Below are 20,140 nucleotides of genomic sequence, written 5' to 3'. Positions count from 1 at the left end.
TTTCTCTCAATTATATGTAATTAATTATGACATTGAGTTTCGAGCCCGTGAGTCGGTGCTGCCGTTGTTATTGTTAGTAGACGATGAAAGGCGACTGAGAATATAATGATATATTGTTTTTATATAATCATTGCTTTCACTATGACACGTAACTGTATATATTAATACAATATATTTCCCATGTGCTTGTGGATCTTAATATGCATGTTCCTAAATCTCTTACTTTGTTTATTTTAAATCTTATAGACTATACACACCTATATAAATATGTGTTCATGGAATTGTTGTTTTAGTATAGTACTACTCCAGTATCCATGTGATAAACATATATACTTAATTATATGTTGGAGATTTGAATTAGAGGATTGTGTCTTATTCATCTTTTTCCTGTGATAAAAGATTAAAGAGTGATGTGTTAGTATGGCCCAAAACTTTGAAATTGTGGTTGGCTTTTGGGTGAAGGTGTGTATTTTCGTGAGAATGGATATTTTAGTGATTGGTTGATGCTATTGCCTTGATTTATGCAAGTGTGCTTGGTTGATGCTCTTCTATGATTATTACTAGGTGTAATTTGTTGTTCCATCGATATTTTTAGTACTTGCTTTGTTGTTGTTATTTAATCATTTTTTGCCTGAATTCTTATGATCGTTATGGCTAGTGTTTTAACTATAAAGAACTATGACATCATTTGTGGACTCAACGTAAAAAAATATTCGCTGAAAAGAGTCAAATCACACATTTTTTTTACCATAACTAAAACCATGAAGCAATATTTTGTGCTATTTCGATATAGTAACAAGGTTTAAATCACTCTTTAATTTGGTAGATTAGGATTTTATAAGTATTTTGTTAGTTTATTGTGAATCACTATTGTATGTAGATTAGTTTGACCAATATTTGGGATAAGGGGATAATACAAAGAATAAATACAATGTTTAGAATTCATTCTTTTTAGTTCGAAAACAGCTGCAGAAATCTCACCACCCAAACCGTTGAAGTTAGGCACAAGGATGTGAAATTTGACCAAAATTTAATCATAGTTTATCCATTGAGCTTCATTTTAAAGTGGCTTTTAAGGTTCGGTATGAACTTCCCTTCTAAATTCTAATATTACACACTATACTGTTTAGTTTATTCAAAAATAATCGTTTTATTATTCAAGATTAAAGTATCCCAAGATGAATTAGCTTAATTGCAATCACTCAAGATAGTACTACAAATGAATGACAAGACTCTGTAATCCAAAATTGACATTTGATTTGGGATAAAGTATATTTGGCCCATAGATTTGTATTAAAATGACAATCCCTCTTAAAGTGAGATTGTAACACTACTCATATAGTAATATTATAAACACTACACAACAATCTGCTGGCCAAGAAAAATTTCTATATAGTGTATAAAATATTGCTGGTCGTCTTTTTCAAAAAAAATTTGTCACGTGGCAGCTTATTATTCATCCACGTATACAAATAATTGACTATGAATGATGGTATGGTATTATTTTAAAAGGTGGTGGCATCCTAACACTCCCCTTGGCCCATATTCATCAAATCGAGCAATATTAATAAGACAATCATTTCTAATTCATTAAACCGAATAACTTATTCTATCTACTTCATTAATATATGGAAAATAGAAAGAAAAGATGCCAATAAAAGGAAAATAACCAAAAAAGGAAATTCGTTTTGGGCATATCAAAATAGATCTTTTACTAGTAATATTGTTATCTAAATTAGATGGTTTAATCTTGGATTTCAGTGGGTTTCGATTTCGAACACCAAAACCATTGACTGAATATTACAATTTGCAAGTAAAAAGTGGATTAATTACAGATTCGGATAAGGTGAAAGACAAAACATCCAATTTAAATAAAGATGAGATTTTGGGTTGATTTTTGCCTAAGAATTGAAGAAAATCTTAAGACTAAAAATTGCATATATAAAGTTCTGATCTTGCCCTTCATCAATGTCATTTTCCTCTTCTTTTCAATAGTGTATTTCCTAAATATCTTTAAACTAGAAGACAAATCCCTCCCAACTCTCGAGAACCCATATAAATTTCCTCCATTAACTTCAGCCATGGTGGCTCTCTAATGGTCGAATCGTCTATCTAGGTTGAAATCACTGATACCCACCGCGAAAACCAACTAAAAGATTCGATCTTGGGCCGTAAATCTCGAATCCGGTGAGATGGGCAAAGTAGCTGTGGCGGCGACGGTGGTCTGCACGGCGGCGGTGTGCGCCGCCGCCGTTCTGTTGGTGAGGCGGCGGATGAGGAGCTCCGGCAAGTGGGCCGCGGCGGAGGCTGTTCTGAGGGAGCTGGAGGAGAAGTGCGCCACTCCCACCGCCAAGCTCCGCCGCGTGGCCGATGCTATGATGGTGGAGATGCACGCCGGCCTCGCAATCGAGGGCGGCAGCAAGCTCAAGATGCTCATCAGCTACGTGGATAACCTCCCCACAGGGTATGGTGTGAGCAAATGTGTTGTCCGATTTGATTTGATTAACAAGATTTGGTGATTTGGAGTGATGGTTAAGGGATTTGAAGTGCTGTGAGATTATGTGTTTTGTTCGAGATTTAGGGAAGTTGCTTTCTTTATCTGATTTGGTGTTTGAGAGTGATGGTTGAGGAATTTGAAGTGCTGTCAGATTGTGTGTTTTGTTCAGATTTAGGAAATTTGCTTTCTTTGTCTTGTTGATTCTCTCATTTTGATGATTATCATGATTTGGGTTGTGAGTATATGGGGATCCAAGTCTCTATCTACTATCTAGCTTAGTTGATTTGATGATAATCATGATTTGGGCGTTTTAGAGTGATGGTTAAGAAATTCGAAGTGCTGTCAGATTGTGATTTGTTCAAGATTTGGGAAATTTGGTTTCTTTATCTTGTTGATCCTCTCCATTCTGCAATGTTTTGAGTGCTAAAGTTGGTTGTGAGTATATGTCGATCCAAGTTAGTGTGCCTCTGTATCTAGCATAATTGATCTGATAATTATCAAGATTTGGTGTTTTGGAGTGATAGTTAAGGGGTTTGAAGTGATGTCAGATTATGTGGTTTGTTCAAGGTTTAGGAAATTTGCTTTCTTTATCGAGATTTGGTGCGTAAGAGTGATGCTTAAAGGAGTTGAAGTCAGGTTATGTGTTTTGTTCAAGATTTAAGAAATTTGATTTCTTTATCATGATTTGGTGTTTGAGAGTGATTATCAAGTCAGATCATGATTTGGTGTATAATGTCTGATTAGTAATTCGTATGGATCCAAGTTTATATCATCGTTTAGGCAAAGATCTATGATTATAGCTCTGGTTTTTGTAGTTCGATACTTCGATACAAAGACGATGAGTAAAATGTATGGCTAGTAACAAGATAATGCTCATCGTGTCTGTTTACGTCTTCCTACCTCGTGGTGCTCCAACCACTATCATCAATTAGAGAATAGAAATATGAAATGCTTCATCAATTTGGATTTGAAGCTGCCTGACATATTTCGTCTAAACATTCTCCATTTGAGATAGAGGACTCCGCACCTCTTAATAAACATATTCACTTCCACGTTGTGTGTTACCTCGACTTTTTTGATTTGTTGTCACTTGTCATCCTCTGGAGTCCTGTGACGAGAAGCATCAGCATTCCGTTTTCGTTATGATGGTTGTGTTTTCCGAGATCTATGAATATGGTGCTTTTCTACGTTTATTTCTTCTTATTTCTTGCTTAATCTTTTCAATCATGGGACACGTACCTAATATTTGGAGTTGTAGTGTTCTTCTGTTTGGGATTGGTGGTGGGACCCTCCCTTACCTTTTGCATTTCTAGTGCTTGTAGCTTTGTTCTTTTTGTATATTTTCAGTTTTTCCAATTCAAGCTTTCAGTTTTTTAAAGCTTATCATCATAGAAGTGGATGTTCTGCTTTTTTTTTTTACATTTGAAAACTGCTGTAAAAGAGTAAATGATGCTTCTTTCGAGATTGTGTACTTTCTGTTCTTATGAAATCCACAATTATAATCCGTAAGCTGAGCTAACTTAGCATAATTATGCATTTTGTTACATCCATTGAATATCCATGATTGGACAACTTTAGTAGTCTTTTGTGCTTATATGATTAGTCTGTTAAATCATAATAGAACTGACGATGAATGAATCATGTGGTCCTGTTGTCCATTTAGTTTACTTTAGTAAACAGTGCTGTCATTGTTTAAAGATAACGTCAACCGAAAAAAATGTATAATTTCATAGCTTAAGAAGAAACTATCCAAAAAAAAAGACTCCCTTTCTCTTTTGTGGCTTAGTTTGCCAATATGAGCAATAAGATTCGCCTGGCAAGGGTGTGATCCTCGTATTTTCTGTTCAGGAATGAAAAGGGATTGTTCTATGCATTGGACCTTGGTGGAACAAACTTCCGTGTTATGCGAGTCCAGTTAGGTGGCAAAGACAATCCAATCAAGCAGGAGTTTGATGAAGTATCGATTCCTCCACAACTGATGACAAGTTCATGTAATGTGAGTACATTCTCGTGGCTTGAAATGCTGACTTTGATTATCTCCATTAGCTGATGCTCTTTTTTAATTCAGGAACTATTTGATTTCATTGCCGAGGCACTAGCAAAATTTGTTGCTACAGAAGGCGATGACTTTCATCTTCCACCCGGAAGGCAAAGGGAGCTTGGTTTCACCTTTTCCTTTCCAGTTCGACAATTATCGTTAGCATCAGGAACCCTAATCAACTGGACGAAAGGCTTCCTTATCGAAGATGCGGTTTGTTTCTTCCTTCCTTCTTTAACCACCTTTAAAGTATCACTATGTTGAAAATAAAATTTTCCGAGTATGTGTTCATGACTTCATGTTGCCACTAATCTAGTTAATCTTATCATGTCAACCCGAAACATGTCTTGTTTATACGAATTGCCACATCTACTTAAATCAATTAACCTAGAAATATATCTGTTTCAGATATCAGTGTTCTGTTGCATTATCAATTTTTTGGCTTTTCGTAGATCGGACAAGATGTCGTTGCAGAGCTAACGAAAGCAATGGAAAGAGTTGGTCTTGATATGCGTGTGACTGCATTGGTGAGTCTTTCTTCCTTACGAGTTACGAGATCTTGGTTTGTTTGTTTGTTTGTTTGTTTGTCTGCTTGTAAGGCAAGTACACTAATCTAATCTAAGACTAGCTATGCTTTCAATTCTAACTCGGTAAATAACTATTAAGTATTAACAAAACACACCCAAAGAATCGACTTTATTTTCTCTCTTTCTTTTTTCAAATCTGAATCCGGTCGACTTTCTTTGCTGATTCATTGACCATGTAAGGTTTGGAAATGATCGATTCATTGAATTTTAATGTAATTTCGTTTTATTACATGATCATTTTATTGAGTTAAAATTGAAAAATGGGCTAATATTGGGTTATAATAGTGTATGTTTCTCTTTGTTTAATGATAACTAATTAATGTTCACTATATTGTAATAATATTTTAGGTTTATAGTTTTTAGTTATTACTTGATAATTATATATGCTAATATCTGACTACAATCAGCAATTTTTTCAAGCACGGGTTTTTAAAAAATCTTGTGTTTATATTGTGAGTGGAATAGGTCTCACTTTGGTGTTGGTTCATATTGCGAGAACAGAGAGTATCACACTTTAGACGTATTGAACGAAGAGAGTATTAAATATGTATGAATGTGAATGTCACATTGTTCATTTTTATATGCGCGTCTATGAAGATTGCTGTCCTGTTTGTTCATTGCAGGTCAATGATACCGTTGGAACCTTAGCTGGAGGACGATACACCAATCCGGATGTCGTTGCTGCTGTGATCCTTGGGACGGGAACTAATGCTGCTTATGTCGAACGGGCACATGCAATTCCAAAATGGCAGGGTCTGCTACCTAAAAGCGGAGAAATGGTTGGTGCTTTTTTGAAAAGATTTCATCGATTAATACTCGTAGATTCTGGCTATACGTAAAGTAACTGACATTCCTTCTTACTGGAGGTTATAAACATGGAGTGGGGTAATTTTCGCTCGTCACATCTTCCACTTACAGTGTACGATTACGCTCTCGATGCTGAGAGTTTGAATCCTGGAGATCAGGTACTCGATTAACCTACATTTGTATTGCTTTTTATTGTCCAAAGCTGTAAAATATACTGAGGATATTTTGGCATCTGTGTATGTTTTTCTTGCTGCTGCAGATTTTCGAGAAGTTGATTTCTGGCATGTATCTTGGAGAAATTGTGCGTATAGTTTTATGCACGATGGCTGAAAAGGCATCCTTTTTCGGTGATACAATCCCGCCCAAACTCAATATCCCATTCATACTGAGGTAAGCAATGGCGCTCTAGATAGAAAAAACATTCTTGAACGGTCGTGTGTCTCTTTCGTTTCTTGCTGTGGGCTATATTTGTCGTATGGCGTCTTGAGATTTAATTTCACATGTTAATGTCGATTTATAATCCAATAGGGAAAAAAAAACCCTTTCGTCTTGCTAGTGTTTGTGACTTTGGTCAAATTCTGTTATGTCAAATTTAAAAATCAGCCGGAAAAACCATGAAGTTCGGATTTTACGAAATTATCCCATGTTGCAATATATTTGTGGATGTTTTCCAACCAATCCACATTATTTTCTATATGAATAGATGACATTATTTAACTAACTAGTTGTGACATCCACGTATGATTTCCCGGTTGTCATATCAGATAGTATAATTTTACTTGTCATGGGATATATTGCGAACAAATCAAACTTTGTGGTTTTTTTTTCCGGCCGATTTTTAACGTTGCGGGACATTACTAAAGTTTGGCCAAATTTCATGATTTTTTATATTTTGCCCTATTTTTTTTTATCTATGTATAGCTAAATTACAAATGCTACACACAACACAGGACCCCCGACATGTCGGCTATGCACCACGACACCTCTCCCGATCTCAAGGTTGTCGGGAGCAAACTGAAGGACATCCTAGAGGTACTCGCTCCCTCCTGAGTACGAAACTCAGTTACTTTTACCTCGATATCTGCAGTTCGCTGACTCTTAATCCCTTCACGGGCAGGTACCCAACTCCTGCCTGACAATGAGGAAAATCGTCGTGGCGATATGTGACATCGTCGCCACGCGCGGGGCCCGCCTCTCCGCGGCCGGCATCGTGGGCATCCTCACGAAGCTGGAGAGGGACGCCCCGAAAGAGGGAGAGAAGCAGCAGAGGTCGGTCATAGCTTTGGACGGCGGACTGTTCGAGCACTACACCAAATTCAGGGAGTGCATGAAGGCCACGCTCGACGAGCTGCTGGGAGAGGTCTCGGACAGCGTCGTGATCGAGCTTTCGAACGACGGGTCGGGGATCGGAGCCGCCCTCCTGGCGGCCTCCCATTCGCAGTACCTCGAAGTCGAAGAAGAATCTTGAAGGTGTACAATTTCTGGTTAGTTTTTGTAGTATTTGTGGGAACTATGTATGCCTATATACTTGGATGCCTTTGAAAGGAAGACACAGGCAGCGGTGGAATGGAAGGAGATGAATAAATTGAGGGATTTACAAATATTTGATCATTTTTAGGCCTAAGTTATAATAATTAATGAGAAACTGATTTTCATTGTTAGTATCTTTTGACACTATTGATTTGTTCTATTTTTTTGCTTTATGCAATATTTTCATTACTTCAAATGTGGCGACGGGTGCACTAACGTCAGTGCACCCGGCCACAATGAACACACGACGCTGCAGCAGCAACGAAGTCTGTTTTTGATTGGAGAGGAAAAGTCTTACAGTGATTATTTCTCACATAAATGTGACAACCTTTATTCTGATGAATTACATATTGCATAACACTGAAATCACACAGACAAAGAAAGGAACACCATTCATGATTAACACCATCATTAACACCAACTTTACCGGCTTAGATCGGCTGAATCGATACCTTGTTAAGCCTCTCGAGGGCCAGAATCAGCGCCTGCGTGCCCAGATCGCCCTCGCCGTGAGCCTGAAGCGACACGTAGAGCTGCTGCGCCAAGGCCAGCCCCGGCAGCGACAGCCCCATGCTCTGGCATTCCCTCAAACAAATCCCCAAATCCTTCACGAAATGGTTCACGTAGAATCCCGCCTCAAAATCCCTCTTTAAAATCCTCGTGCCGTACAAGTCGAGCGATTTCGATCCGGCAGCGCCGGTTGAAATCGCGGTGAGATAGTTCTCCAAATCAAGACCGGCCTTATGCGCGTAGATCAAACCCTCGCACAATCCCACCATCGTCGTTGCAATTGTCACCTAATATTATCAGTACAAAATGTTTTTTCATTGTTTCATGATTTACGTATCAATTTAATATATTTTGTCGCTGTACCTATGAGACGTACGAAAAATGAAACAATTTATGAAATTTCTAGTAACAAATGATTTTTTTTACTACCGTAAAACAATAATGAAACATTTTGTATGGACGATATAATTGCCCCGCACCTGATTCGCCAATTTACAGAATTGCCCCTTCCCGGGGCCGCCCATGTAGTAAACCCTACCGAGGCAGCCGAGGAGGGGGGTCAATCGGGTGACGACGGCCTCGTCTCCGCCGGCGAAGATCGAGAGGGCGGCGAGGCGGGCGCCGCGGTCGCCGCCGGAGACGGGGGCGTCGACGGCGGAGGAGCCGGCGGCGGCGGCGGCGGAGTGGATCTCGACGGCGAGGGAGGGGTCGGAGGTGGTCATGTCGACGAGGGCGCCGCCGGGGCGGAGGCCGGCGAGGGCGCCGGAGGAGGGGTCGAGGAGGACGTGGCGGACGTCGGAGGGGAAGCCGACGATGGAGAAGACGACGTCGGATTGGGAGGCGAGGGATCTGGGGGAGTCGGCCCAGTGGGCCCCCATGGAGAGGAGGGTTTGGGCCTTGGATTTGGTGCGGGTGAAGACGGTGACGGCGTAGCCGGCCTTGAGGAGGTGGGAGCACATCGAGCTGCCCATCACGCCCGTGCCGATCCAGCCGAGCTTGGTGGCGGCGGGGGTGATGGGGGCGGCGGCGGAGGAGGAGGACATGGTGCGGCGGGGGAGGAGGGGTGAGGGAGGGAGTGAGCGGCGGAGGGATAACAGGCGCATTTTTCTGATTAGGTGATGATGATGATGTGTTGGTTTGGACTTTTCTAAGGGTATTTTGGTAATTTCATATGATAATTACTAATTTAATTTTTGCCAAATTAGCAAATAGTACTAAATCATTAGTTATCGATTTTAGAAAATATTCCGTCAGTCCCCGACAAGAATCATATTCAATCTGTCCATGATAATTTATCACAGTTTGATTCGACACGAATTTCAGAGAATATAGTAATCCTAGTACTCTCTCCGTTTCGCTATAGTTGAGGCGGAACTTTTGGGCATGGAGTTTTAGAAATGAATGTTGGGTGTGTTAAATAAATAAATAAATAAGTAAGAGAAATGAAAAAGTAGAAAGAATAAAATAAGAGGGAGTAAAATAAGAAAGAAAAAAAATTACCAAATATGGAAATGACTTAACTATGAAGAAATTTCTCGAAATGGTAAAATGACTCAACTATGGTGAAACGAAGGGAATACTTAATAGAAAATAGGTTGAAAAGTTAATTGGATTAGAAGCTTTAAAGTTAATTGGATTAGAAGCTTTAGCTCCTTTACTGCTCCATTTCTTCGATTGCGGTTGCGATTATCGGATGGATAAGTTTCAGATTATCCAATTTTATTAATTTTGTCAAAGTAACTTTTTCGTTGTGACGGTCAAGACTAATTCTACTTCATCCGTCCCTATTTTTAGTCCACTTTGTGTTGGACACGAGTTTTAAAATATGTAAGGAAAAGTGAGTTAAGAAACATAAAGAAACTTGAGTTGAAAAAATGAGTGAAATGTAAGTCTCATTTAGAAATGAATTAGTAGAATGTGTAACCTGCTTATTATTCATGATAAGGTGTAAAAGCAGACAATAAATAAGGGACGAGCGAAAACAACAAATGTTGAGAAAAAAAAATAGGGAATGGATGGAGTATATGATATTATCACCATATTAGTACTAGATTTTCTTTATCAAATCAGAAAAAAAGAATTTATAAAAACCAATGTTATCTAATTTAACTACCCGAATAACATAGATTTGGTAACACAATAATAGACACATTTAAACGCAATAGTACTATTTTGACATTGCATAACTTTTTTATTTTTTCAAACCACATAAGTCTAAAGAAACGACGAATAGCATCCTTGTCCCTTTTTTCAAGGATGGAATATTCTCTGCATTGGATCTCATAGCATACTAAATATATCGACCTTAGTAAAAATATGAATCGAATCTAATACTAGTAGTATTTCAGTAGTCGATTCAAATATTCAGATTAGTACATCATCCTATTTCTATTGTTTTGAAGAGGATGCAATTAATTCCATTGACTGTTGGAGTTTTGAATAGACTTAGAGCATCTCTAATGACGGACGTTGGGTCGGACTTTCGCGACGGGCGATCGGGACGTCCGCCATTGGAACAAAATAAGTCGGACATGGACGTCCCGTGAGGACACCGGACGTCCTCGGATATCCTGGCGACGAGCGGGTGGACGTCCGCCGCGGACGTCCGAGTTTTATAAAAAAAAAATTAAAAAAAAAAACTCTATATACCGCATGGGAAGGGCGGATTGTGATGGGGAAGTCCTAGTGACGTGGCAGAAAGTGTTTTTGGAAGTTCTAGTGGATGTCTGAATGGGACATCCGTGCATTGAGATGCTCTTATAGTAGTTGTTAAAGACTCAAAGATTATTTTCAAGAAATGCAAACACATGTGGCAACATTTTCATTGATCGAATTATAAAACCAAATGAATCAATGCAATGATACAAAAAAAACCCTGATATTTCACATGGTATGATCTTTTTGGTGGACACTTTGATGTCTAAAATCTCAAACATTAGCTTGTTCAGTTCCGTTATACACCATTGTCACGTCTTAAATAATCACATTAACACGTATACATACTATTAATAAATGTATATTTATAAAAAAAACAAACTATGTGCCGGCCCCATTTTCGAGTGCCAAATAGCAAGTTGGGTTGCATTGTGCAATCAACCAGATAATAGACAGCTACTTTGCTTGTCCTAAAGAATTGAATTATTTATTTATTCTACTTACTTATTTTAGAGAAATATTTGAAAAATAATTATGGGACTTTCAAATTCTTCTCAAAAGTTGGGATCTTTCTTATCATTAAAGTAATCAAAGTTTAATTAAATTAATATTTTACTTCTATATATCTCCAACGTCTTAAGACAAATATAACAAGGTTTTGGCCTTTTAAAATTTTGAGACAAATCTTTCTAATTATCATTAATGTAATCAAAGTTTAAATATTACATAAACCGTTCATAATCTAGTTTCATTAATAGTGCACCTCTAGTAGTTTTTTTTTTTATAGAATACTACATTTTCATAATTTCAAGACAGTTTATATAAAATACAATTTTTTTTCTGAAATCTAGAAAATTCAGTTTTATTATTTCACTACCGATAAATTTTTATTATATATAGACTATAATATACCATTTCCATTTTTCATTTCTCAAATGTATATAAACAACAGGGTGTATTTGTTGTACTTAATAATAAACGTTGGAAAATAGGTTTATTCCTTTCTATCAATAAAATTCCATTTAAAAATTCTCAACCATTGAAAAAACAAATTTTATACGTCTCTTCTCCAAAGATATACTATCATGTATTCATGTGACATCTTGACCTATTAGATAGCTTTTCGAAATAAAATATTATACTAATAGGTGACATATGTCCTTAAGCAAACATACTTTCTATTGATTCTAGGGATATTTATGGAATATTCTATCAATATAATTGAACAATGAAAGTTGTTGAGTGAATTTGGACAATAAATTATTCCTCCCGATTTTGTATTCAACCAATTTGATATTTTAATCATGTCGTACTATTAATATATTTGTATTTTTTTTTATATTGATTCAATCTCTAATAGTAGTATGTTAATTTTTTTTTGTTATTGTTTTTTGTTTTAAACCATAATTGATTGTAATTTCATATATACTTATGGTCTATAAATTTTACAATTTTAATCATATTAGTGATACGATGGACCATGCATATCATCCCACTGTCAAAATAACAAATAAAAAATAATTTGTTTTGTTGCTATATTGATTTTACCCCATAATATATGACTCATCGGAAGGCAAATCATATAAATGATCCCAACAAGCAATATGGTGTATATATATAATTGTAATAACATCAAACATCGGTGTCACTAACTTTAGTTTCTTGATTTTGTGATTGTACCACTTTGTGGGTTAGGTTCATTTTCAATCATATACTATTAGATTTATGAATTTTAATTATGATAATACAGTTATTATTTTAAATCACACGCTACACATAGCACAACCACCGCAGACTGACTAAAATTTTATGTTAAAAATGGAACATCATTAAGTGGTATTTATTTTGCATTAAATGCAGAGGCATCCCGTTGCAATTTCAGTAAATTCAATTTATGTCATAGGTTCATTAAACTCGAAATTAAATAAATAAATACCACAAATACTTTACCACTTTATTTAAAAAATATTTCATAGTCATGCTTACTTAATTTTGATATTCTGAAATGGTATAAAATAATACTTGTATGATTTCGGCATCAAGATAAATCTTGTAATAAAAGGCTATACTTAGTTTGAACAAGAAATAGTAGTAATTTATTAACGAAACAATTATTTGTTCAACAAGGATATGTTGTAAGAAATCGGAACAAACCCTATTTCCATATTTTAAAATTCGATTTAAATTAGGCGGGATTATAATTTAAAATGGATATAATAAATAAATAAAATAACATGTGCAATGGGCTGGAATGGAAAATGACAGCGCATGTGATGATTCGAAGCATAAATTAGCATCTTCCTTCACCATTATTGCTGTACAATACCACCCCACACACATAAAGGAAAAATTTATGAAAAGTATAAGAATATTTGTTAAATGAATCTTGAAAACTGGCAGGAGAAATTACGAAGATTTAATATTGTTCACAATTATTATATGATAGTAAATATTATAATAATGTTGTGTATAAAATTGTTCATATGACACATAAATATCTTAATTTAGTAACGTGACCCACTATGTGTCGCATAAGTTACTTAACGACATCGTTTTGGTTTATGCAATTGCAAAAATAGCCTTAATCCAATCCAAGAATCAATCTATAGTCTTAGCCGTGATCCACCATATGCTTTCATCAACAACAACAACGTTCCATCGAAATTTTACATTGGAGCTAAACTATATCTTTCGCAACCATGGCTTCACCTTCATGATGGTCGGATTTGCCTATCATATATAAGTAGCCCATTGTCACCCATTCCTCGGAATTGAGTTGCCGCCACACAATGTCCTCCTCCTTGGACGAAGAACAATACCATCGATACTGAAATACCAACATCAAAACAATAAAAATCCAACTAATATAAAAAAATAACTCTCGATGCAAGGATTTGCATAGCATCATTAAGGATGCGACACTACAGTTTCAAATCCCAATGCATGAAGTTAAAATGATAGGGAGACCATCGACAACTCAAATTCGGTGGTACAATTTGACGCGACAATAACCCCAACACGAGCATTGCGACAAGAATCGCATTAGAAAGCCATGAATCGCACAACGACGCCATAAAATTCAATTTTTTTATTTTTAATAAACGACGTCGGCATTTTATATCTCAACCTACGACATCATTCAACTCGCCAGCCGTTCATCTACACATAATTTTCCGACTGCCACGTCACTCCTTCCCCAATTTGAAATTCTCTCAAAAATATTTTCACCCAAATGGATTCCATATTATCGATTAATCCAAATTGCGGACCAACCCAATATATAAAACAGGAAATAAAAAAAATTAAATTTGGAAAACAATTGATATTCTCCCTCTAAACAAATCCGTCCCACTATAAAATTACGCGGTTTCCTTAAAATTGCCCTCTCCTTTCTCTCTCTACTGTTCTTCTCTCTCTCTCTCCTATCACCGAGTTTCAAACTTTCTCATCCAATCCTCGGCGATCTAGGGAGAGAGAGGGAGAGAGATTAAGCTTATGTGTGTGCACACACACCTGTATGTATACTTTCCATTTCACCTGAATTTTAGGGCATCACATTGTGCTCGCTGCTTGATTTGAGATACCAAGGGGAGGAATCCAAGTTAGATTTATGGATTTCCTCATTTCAACGGAAATGCGATCGTTTGATTCTCTGTTATTCGCCGCGAGCAGAGGTTTATGCAGTCCAATTGCAATTTTTATTCAGATCCAGGTGAGCTACTACTGTTTTTTTTTTGTTGAAATTTTATTTGAATATTTGAGGAAACAACTGTGACTGATTTTTTGAACTATCGGAGTGTGGATTATCTAGTCATTTTTGTATTCTGGATCGGGAAAGGTGTATTCATTGACGTTGATTGATTTGAGCTAGTGAATGGTACTCATAGTAGCAGTTGTGCTTCTTAAAATGAGTTCAAATTAGCTGGATTTTGAGATTTGAGACGTCAAAAGTTTTGTGTTAGTTTGTCTTACAGGTTGCTGTTAAATGAATTGGTATGTTATCCAGGATTTATGCCAAATATTTCTAGAGGTAGATAGAGGCACAGTGGTGCTGGATGCTTGATTATATGGATTCGGAAGCAGACTTTTGCTTTTGCGAAAGTAGGTTTGCGTTCGTAATCTTTACTGAAGCGCTCTGCCCTGTTCCCATGGGCAGAGTTCTCGCGTAGGTGATATGGTGATGATGAAGGGCTATACAAATGTCGAAGACTAGTTTCTGATTATGTGATACCTACTGTAACTGAGAGATTTTGCCTTCCTTCGAATTTGGAGCTACAAGGCCGAAGGAGCTCGAGTTAATAGCTAGGACTTTACTTGGGATCCTATACTGAAATTATTCACAATAATCAATGTTAACAATGCTTGCGGTTTACATGTTATACTTATTTGTCAATCTGGGTGTGCTTTATTCACTGTTTGAGTTTTAGACTTCTAGAATAGCAATGGTTTAGCTTTTAGTTGAAGACTTGGTGAGAAAATATTCAAATTACAATTGATTGAACATACTTCAAAGTCTGTTAGTTATTCTGTGCATTTTGTTGAAACACCCTGTTATTATACCTTAGTTTTTCCAAAAAGGAAACGGGGGTACAATATTATCTGTCCCAGTAATGTGTGTCAAAATTTTGACATGAAATTTGTTGTGTAACTTCGCTTGTTTTCTCTTTCTGCTTTAAATAAAATGTGAAATTGTAGAACTTCTCTCGATCGCAGCATCATTATTACTTAAATTTTCTAGAGTCTGGCTTTGCATGGGCTACAATGGGATAAATCAGATCTTTTTTCCTTGCTTGTAGGGATTTTTCATTTGCTTACTGCTTGCCCTTGGCTGGGTTTTGGCTTCTTATGTCAGGTAATGACAACCTTCGGACTGCAGTTACTCTACTACTGATTAGAACTTTCATTTTTAGGCTCTTTTATAATGCTAACAGCAATTTCTTGTTGCAGGAATAAAGAGATAAGAAAGATAAAAGAAAGCATGAAGCGTGGCAATCACTTTGCTTTTCTTTGCTATGATATTAATGAGCTGGAGCACTCTATTCAGGTCAACTTGCCAAGAGTTTCAGTTGTAATGCCTTTGAAGGGTTTCGGGGAACATAATCTGCATAACTGGAGAAGTCAGGTGAACTATCTGCAAAGCTCTTAACTCAGCCTAGTAGGTGGTTTGGAAGCAATCTCATTGTATTTGCACATACTGGTAATAGTATTCATTTGAAATTATGTAGATACAGTTACTATGAACTACTATAGTTTAGGTTAATGTTTTTGAATTATAATGGAACATCAAAGTAAAAAGCAAGTGAATGAACTGAAGAAACGTATGGACTAACAGTGCTTTCTGCTATATATGCTGCTTCTCTTCTCTAGTTCCTCTTCGGCACCCTTTGCTGTTTTCTGTTAGTTATAAAATTAAGTTTTGGGCCTTTGAACTTTAGCCTTATTAATTCTCTGAATTTTTAGTAACAGAGTTAGAAGTGTTGCTTTAATTTTTTAATTTGGTTTATGGTATTACAGATTACAACTTTATATGGAGGCCCTGTGGAATTTCTTTTTGTTGTGGAAAGTGTGGAAGACCGTGCTTACCTTGCGGTCTCTCAACTATTAAAGAGTTATCAGGTCTGTTGTTCCCATCCCTTATTGACATATAAGATCCTCTTTCATTTTATTTCTTTTCCTAACTGAGCCTGTCAAGGCAATTTACCGAGTGGGTGGATGCATTTTCTACCCGCGCGGTTTGGAAATGTATCTAGCCATTTGCTTGTTTAAGATCATAAGATGACAAGTGGGGTTCTACAGTTTAGCCAGTTTCAATTCAAGAGTAAATCTCTACGTGACAACATCTCTCAGTTCTAGTATTTCCACCTTCCCATGATGTTGTGGTCATTTATGCTTTATTGTACATTAGTACTACTTGAGGTTAAATTTCAACAATTTCGGTCATGGTCAACTTCTGATATTATCTGTTCTACATGAGTTTCAGTTTCAGTTTCAGTTGCATGCAAAAATGACAATGATTGCAGAAATCAATATCTGCTTTACGTCAATATGCTTCGCCTTTAGTTTATTACTTATTTGTTCGAAACTGAATGACTACTTTTTGTAGATATTATATGTATTCAATGTGCACAAAACATCATTCCTAGATCTGTGCCTTTTCCTGTCTTCCTAAGATGGACATATGCTTTTATTTTAGATTTTTTATTCTTGTTCTGATTAAATAAGTATCAGATGCATCTCCCTCGACCTGATAGATATTAATTATCTGCACTAGATATTCTGCATAAATTGATTGTATACTATATTCATTGCCTAGCCATACAGTTTTAAATATGTTTCTTACATTAAGATGCATGACCTTGCAGGATCACGTTGATGCCAAAATTGTCGTGGCTGGTCATTCAACAACCTGCAGCCAGAAAATTCATAACCAATTGGTACAGAATATTTCATTGATTTAGTGATTTTATGAACCCACATCATCTTATTCCTCGTGCTCTTAACTCAGACTCCAAAAATGTCACTATAAGATTATCAATCAACATTTGTTTTACAACATTGAGAAACTTAAAAATTGCTCTAGTTTTCAATGATGCAAACTTCTCATGATCATTTTGATAAACAATCATCAGCATTAAACGCAAACCTTTCTAGGCCACTTGTTGAAATTCTTTAGTTTTCAACTCCCTTTTTTGACATACTACTTTCTTCAGCAACTTCTGAAAAAACCAGAAGAAATAACAAAGAAAACTGGATGTTTTATTTAATACCTGTTTTATACTTTATAGATATAGCTGGATTCAGCATTCCATCAGTTATGTTATTTACATTGTACAGTGTAATTTTACAGGTTGGAGTAGAGAATATGCATAAAGAAAGCAAGTATGTGTTGTTTCTAGATGATGATGTCAGGTTGCATCCTGGCTCAATTGGAGCCCTCACTGCTGAAATGATAAAGAACCCAGATGTATAATTATACATTTAACTTTACTCTATTTACTAAATTGTTTGTTTTGTATCTCCTTATGACTGATGCTGCTAATCTCATTTGCTCAATTAACTTTTTTTTTTTTGTTGTCTGGAAAATGTTCAGATATTCATTCAAACTGGATATCCTCTTGATTTGCCATCAGGAAGTCTAGGAAGTTACTGCATATATGAATATCACATGGTATGTTAGCAATCCTCAATGACTGCTTTCTTGTCGTCTAGTTTGGTGATCATGTTAATTGGTTTTGATTCTTGACTTCTTCTCTGCTGGTTGTAATATCTATGATTTACCATCAATAAAATATTCAGTTTCTGGTTGTGAGAAGAAATGTTAACAATGATCTTCTTTGTAAATATAGCCTTGTTCTATGGGATTTGCTACTGGAGGAAGAACGTTCTTTTTGTGGGGAGGATGTATGATGGTGAGAAGCCTTACAAAAAAATCAAATTATTACTCCATGTTTCAAATAACTTAATAACTTGAGTTGCAGATGCATGCAGATGATTTCAGAACCAATCGACATAATGTTGTCTCAGACCTTAAGGATGGTGGCTATTCAGATGACATGACTCTTGCTGCCATTGCAGGTGAGGTTACACATTTCATGTCCCTGAATCTTCAACTATCTTAGTTTGAGTGTGTGGCTAGGCTGCATACTGTTTATATGTATTGCTTATCCTAGACAACTAAGCTATGCATTTTAGTCTTTATTATTGAGTGAATAGATGCGCAGTTGACCTTTGAATTTGAAGGATATTTGTTTGCTGACGTATTATTGTATACAGGGGCGCATAAGAGACTGATTACATCACCACCAGTTGCTGTTTTCCCCCATCCACTTGGAAGTGATCTTAACTTTGGCAGGTTTGTTTCAACATTTCCAAACTGAGAGAATATTGATCATTAGAAAATGCAACTTCTAGCCTCAGTTGGTTTTCTAACCTTCTATTTCTCTAGGTACTGGAACTATTTAAGAAAACAAACATTTGTTTTGGAATCGTACGCGACCAAAATCAATTGGGTTATGAATCGTGCACTATTTTCTGTCCACTGCTACTTATCATGGGGATTTGTCGCTCCTTTCGTCATGTCTGGGATACATTTGGCAGCAGCTCTGAGATTTCACTCCAATGGGTATTCATTTGATGAAGCTGTTTTGCCATCTACCGGTGAGTATACATGTCATTTGTCAGTAAATCAGATACAATGAAGTGTATGAAAAAACAATGGGGGTGCTTAGAAAAAGTCAAAGGCCAGAGATCGATAGTTATATTCATTAAAACAACAATTCTCATAAATATAGTATCAATGCATTGGTTACAGAAAAGTTTGACAGAAGTTTTCTGCTAAGTTGGCATTTAAGTTATTTGTTAATCTTGTTGCTGTTTTTGTTTTCCAGGATTGTTGCTTGCGGGTTGCCTTGCTACATGCACAACTATCGAACTTCTTTCCATGTGGAACTTGACTAGAATAGAGGTGCAGCTTTGCAACTTATTATCCCCAGAGGCTCCACCACTATCACTTGCTTCCTACAACTGGTGTCTCGTAAGTCCATCTCTTCATTCCTGGTTTTACCATAGATAGCTTTGTGCAACTGGAATAACCGCTCGATTCTGATTGGTACAGGTATTTATCGCAATGCTGGTGGACAATTTTCTCTACCCTATATCTGCATTCCGATCACATTTTAGCCAGTCCATCAACTGGTCAGGCATACGCTACCACTTGAAGGACGGGAAGATAAGCAAGGTATTGTTATTTTAGACCACCTTTTATTAGAAAATTCATCCTAAAGTTGCAGCGTGTTTGTGATGCAGATCGATAGAAGCAAGGATAAGGGGCCTAAGTTTACGGATTTAGGAGGGAAGCATTTGTATGGGAAGAAAGGAGCTCAAAACAATTCTTCTTTTTTGGTATGTTTGTCCAGGACACTTGCTCACTGGAGGCAGCCCAAGAAATATGATGTATAGACTGACTGCTCTTAAATTATTGAAATTCTATTGGATTGGCTACACAACTTTAGACTTTGGATGATTTGTTACTTTTTAGATTAGTCCAATCGATTGATTCTTGAGTTTGGTGAATGATTCTTGTAATTGTATTCATGTTGTGCAACCTGGTAATATTTTTTATTCGTTCAAAATTTCATATACTCTAGTGGAGTATAACATATTGCATTTTTGATTGGCATGAATATTAGTAATAGTTCTTTGTGGAAGGTGTTTATGCGTATTTTGTTGGTGAAATATTGATGCAGAGAGTGAAAGTGTAAAACATATTCATGTCTCCAAACAATGGTGTTTTTATTCTATTTCAGTTTGTTCTCTAAAATTAGTTCACCATAATTGTTGACAAATTTTTCTTTGTTAAAATGTGGGCTCTATTTTCCACTAACAAATCTTGAATCAATTTTTCATTATTTTTACAATTTTGGATATAAATATGTCATTATTAAAATAACTATTTTTATGGAACAATGGAAGTATAACTTCGTAAAAAATATGTCATATTAGTAACTATTTTTATGG

The 20,140-nt window shown here is 36.4% G+C and overlaps 3 protein-coding genes across 3 annotated transcripts; 2 read left to right on the top strand and 1 right to left on the bottom strand.

The window, feature by feature from the left end:
* Positions 1 to 1,984: 1,984 nt before the first annotated feature.
* On the top strand, positions 1,985 to 7,590 carry LOC125191761 (hexokinase-2). Its single transcript, XM_048089174.1, has 9 exons — positions 1,985 to 2,464; positions 4,346 to 4,493; positions 4,566 to 4,748; positions 4,988 to 5,062; positions 5,746 to 5,901; positions 5,989 to 6,087; positions 6,189 to 6,319; positions 6,880 to 6,961; positions 7,047 to 7,590. The coding sequence occupies exons 1-9, from the start codon at positions 2,193 to 2,195 to the stop codon at positions 7,395 to 7,397; spliced, it is 1,497 nt and encodes a 498-aa protein (XP_047945131.1). The 5' UTR covers positions 1,985 to 2,192; the 3' UTR covers positions 7,398 to 7,590.
* Positions 7,591 to 7,710: 120 nt separating this feature from the next.
* On the bottom strand, positions 7,711 to 9,087 carry LOC125191762 (probable 3-hydroxyisobutyrate dehydrogenase-like 1, mitochondrial). Its single transcript, XM_048089175.1, has 2 exons — positions 8,449 to 9,087; positions 7,711 to 8,256 (listed from the first exon to the last, which is right to left on the bottom strand). The coding sequence occupies exons 1-2, from the start codon at positions 9,070 to 9,072 to the stop codon at positions 7,891 to 7,893; spliced, it is 990 nt and encodes a 329-aa protein (XP_047945132.1). The 5' UTR covers positions 9,073 to 9,087; the 3' UTR covers positions 7,711 to 7,890.
* Positions 9,088 to 14,001: 4,914 nt separating this feature from the next.
* LOC125196472 lies at positions 14,002 to 19,789 on the top strand. Its single transcript, XM_048095002.1, has 14 exons — positions 14,002 to 14,336; positions 15,421 to 15,476; positions 15,572 to 15,746; positions 16,139 to 16,240; positions 16,987 to 17,058; positions 17,472 to 17,588; positions 17,715 to 17,792; positions 17,971 to 18,033; positions 18,103 to 18,199; positions 18,398 to 18,476; positions 18,570 to 18,781; positions 19,012 to 19,157; positions 19,239 to 19,361; positions 19,430 to 19,789. Exons 1-14 carry the CDS (start codon positions 14,235 to 14,237, stop codon positions 19,580 to 19,582), a joined length of 1,575 nt encoding a protein of 524 aa, XP_047950959.1. The 5' UTR covers positions 14,002 to 14,234; the 3' UTR covers positions 19,583 to 19,789.
* Positions 19,790 to 20,140: the final 351 nt, after the last annotated feature.

Source organism: Salvia hispanica, chromosome 6, assembly GCF_023119035.1.
Source record: "Salvia hispanica cultivar TCC Black 2014 chromosome 6, UniMelb_Shisp_WGS_1.0, whole genome shotgun sequence".
Lineage (NCBI taxonomy): Eukaryota > Viridiplantae > Streptophyta > Magnoliopsida > Lamiales > Lamiaceae > Salvia > Salvia hispanica.
Note: the sequence above shows the minus strand (reverse complement) of the source record. Positions and strands in the feature narration are given on the sequence as shown.

Coding starts and splice junctions, on each gene's coding strand:
- LOC125196472 (XM_048095002.1), top strand. CDS start 14,235: ATGGATTTCCTCATTTCAACGGAAATGCGATCGTTTGATTCTCTGTTA. Junction 16,241..16,986: donor AACTATTAAAGAGTTATCAG/GTCTGTTGTTCC, acceptor ATGACCTTGCAG/GATCACGTTGATGCCAAAAT. Junction 17,589..17,714: donor AAATGATAAAGAACCCAGAT/GTATAATTATAC, acceptor GAAAATGTTCAG/ATATTCATTCAAACTGGATA.
- LOC125191762 (XM_048089175.1), bottom strand. CDS start 9,072: ATGCGCCTGTTATCCCTCCGCCGCTCACTCCCTCCCTCACCCCTCCTC. Junction 8,257..8,448: donor TCTGTAAATTGGCGAATCAG/GTGCGGGGCAAT, acceptor TGATAATATTAG/GTGACAATTGCAACGACGAT.
- LOC125191761 (XM_048089174.1), top strand. CDS start 2,193: ATGGGCAAAGTAGCTGTGGCGGCGACGGTGGTCTGCACGGCGGCGGTG. Junction 4,749..4,987: donor GCTTCCTTATCGAAGATGCG/GTTTGTTTCTTC, acceptor GGCTTTTCGTAG/ATCGGACAAGATGTCGTTGC. Junction 6,088..6,188: donor GTTTGAATCCTGGAGATCAG/GTACTCGATTAA, acceptor TTGCTGCTGCAG/ATTTTCGAGAAGTTGATTTC.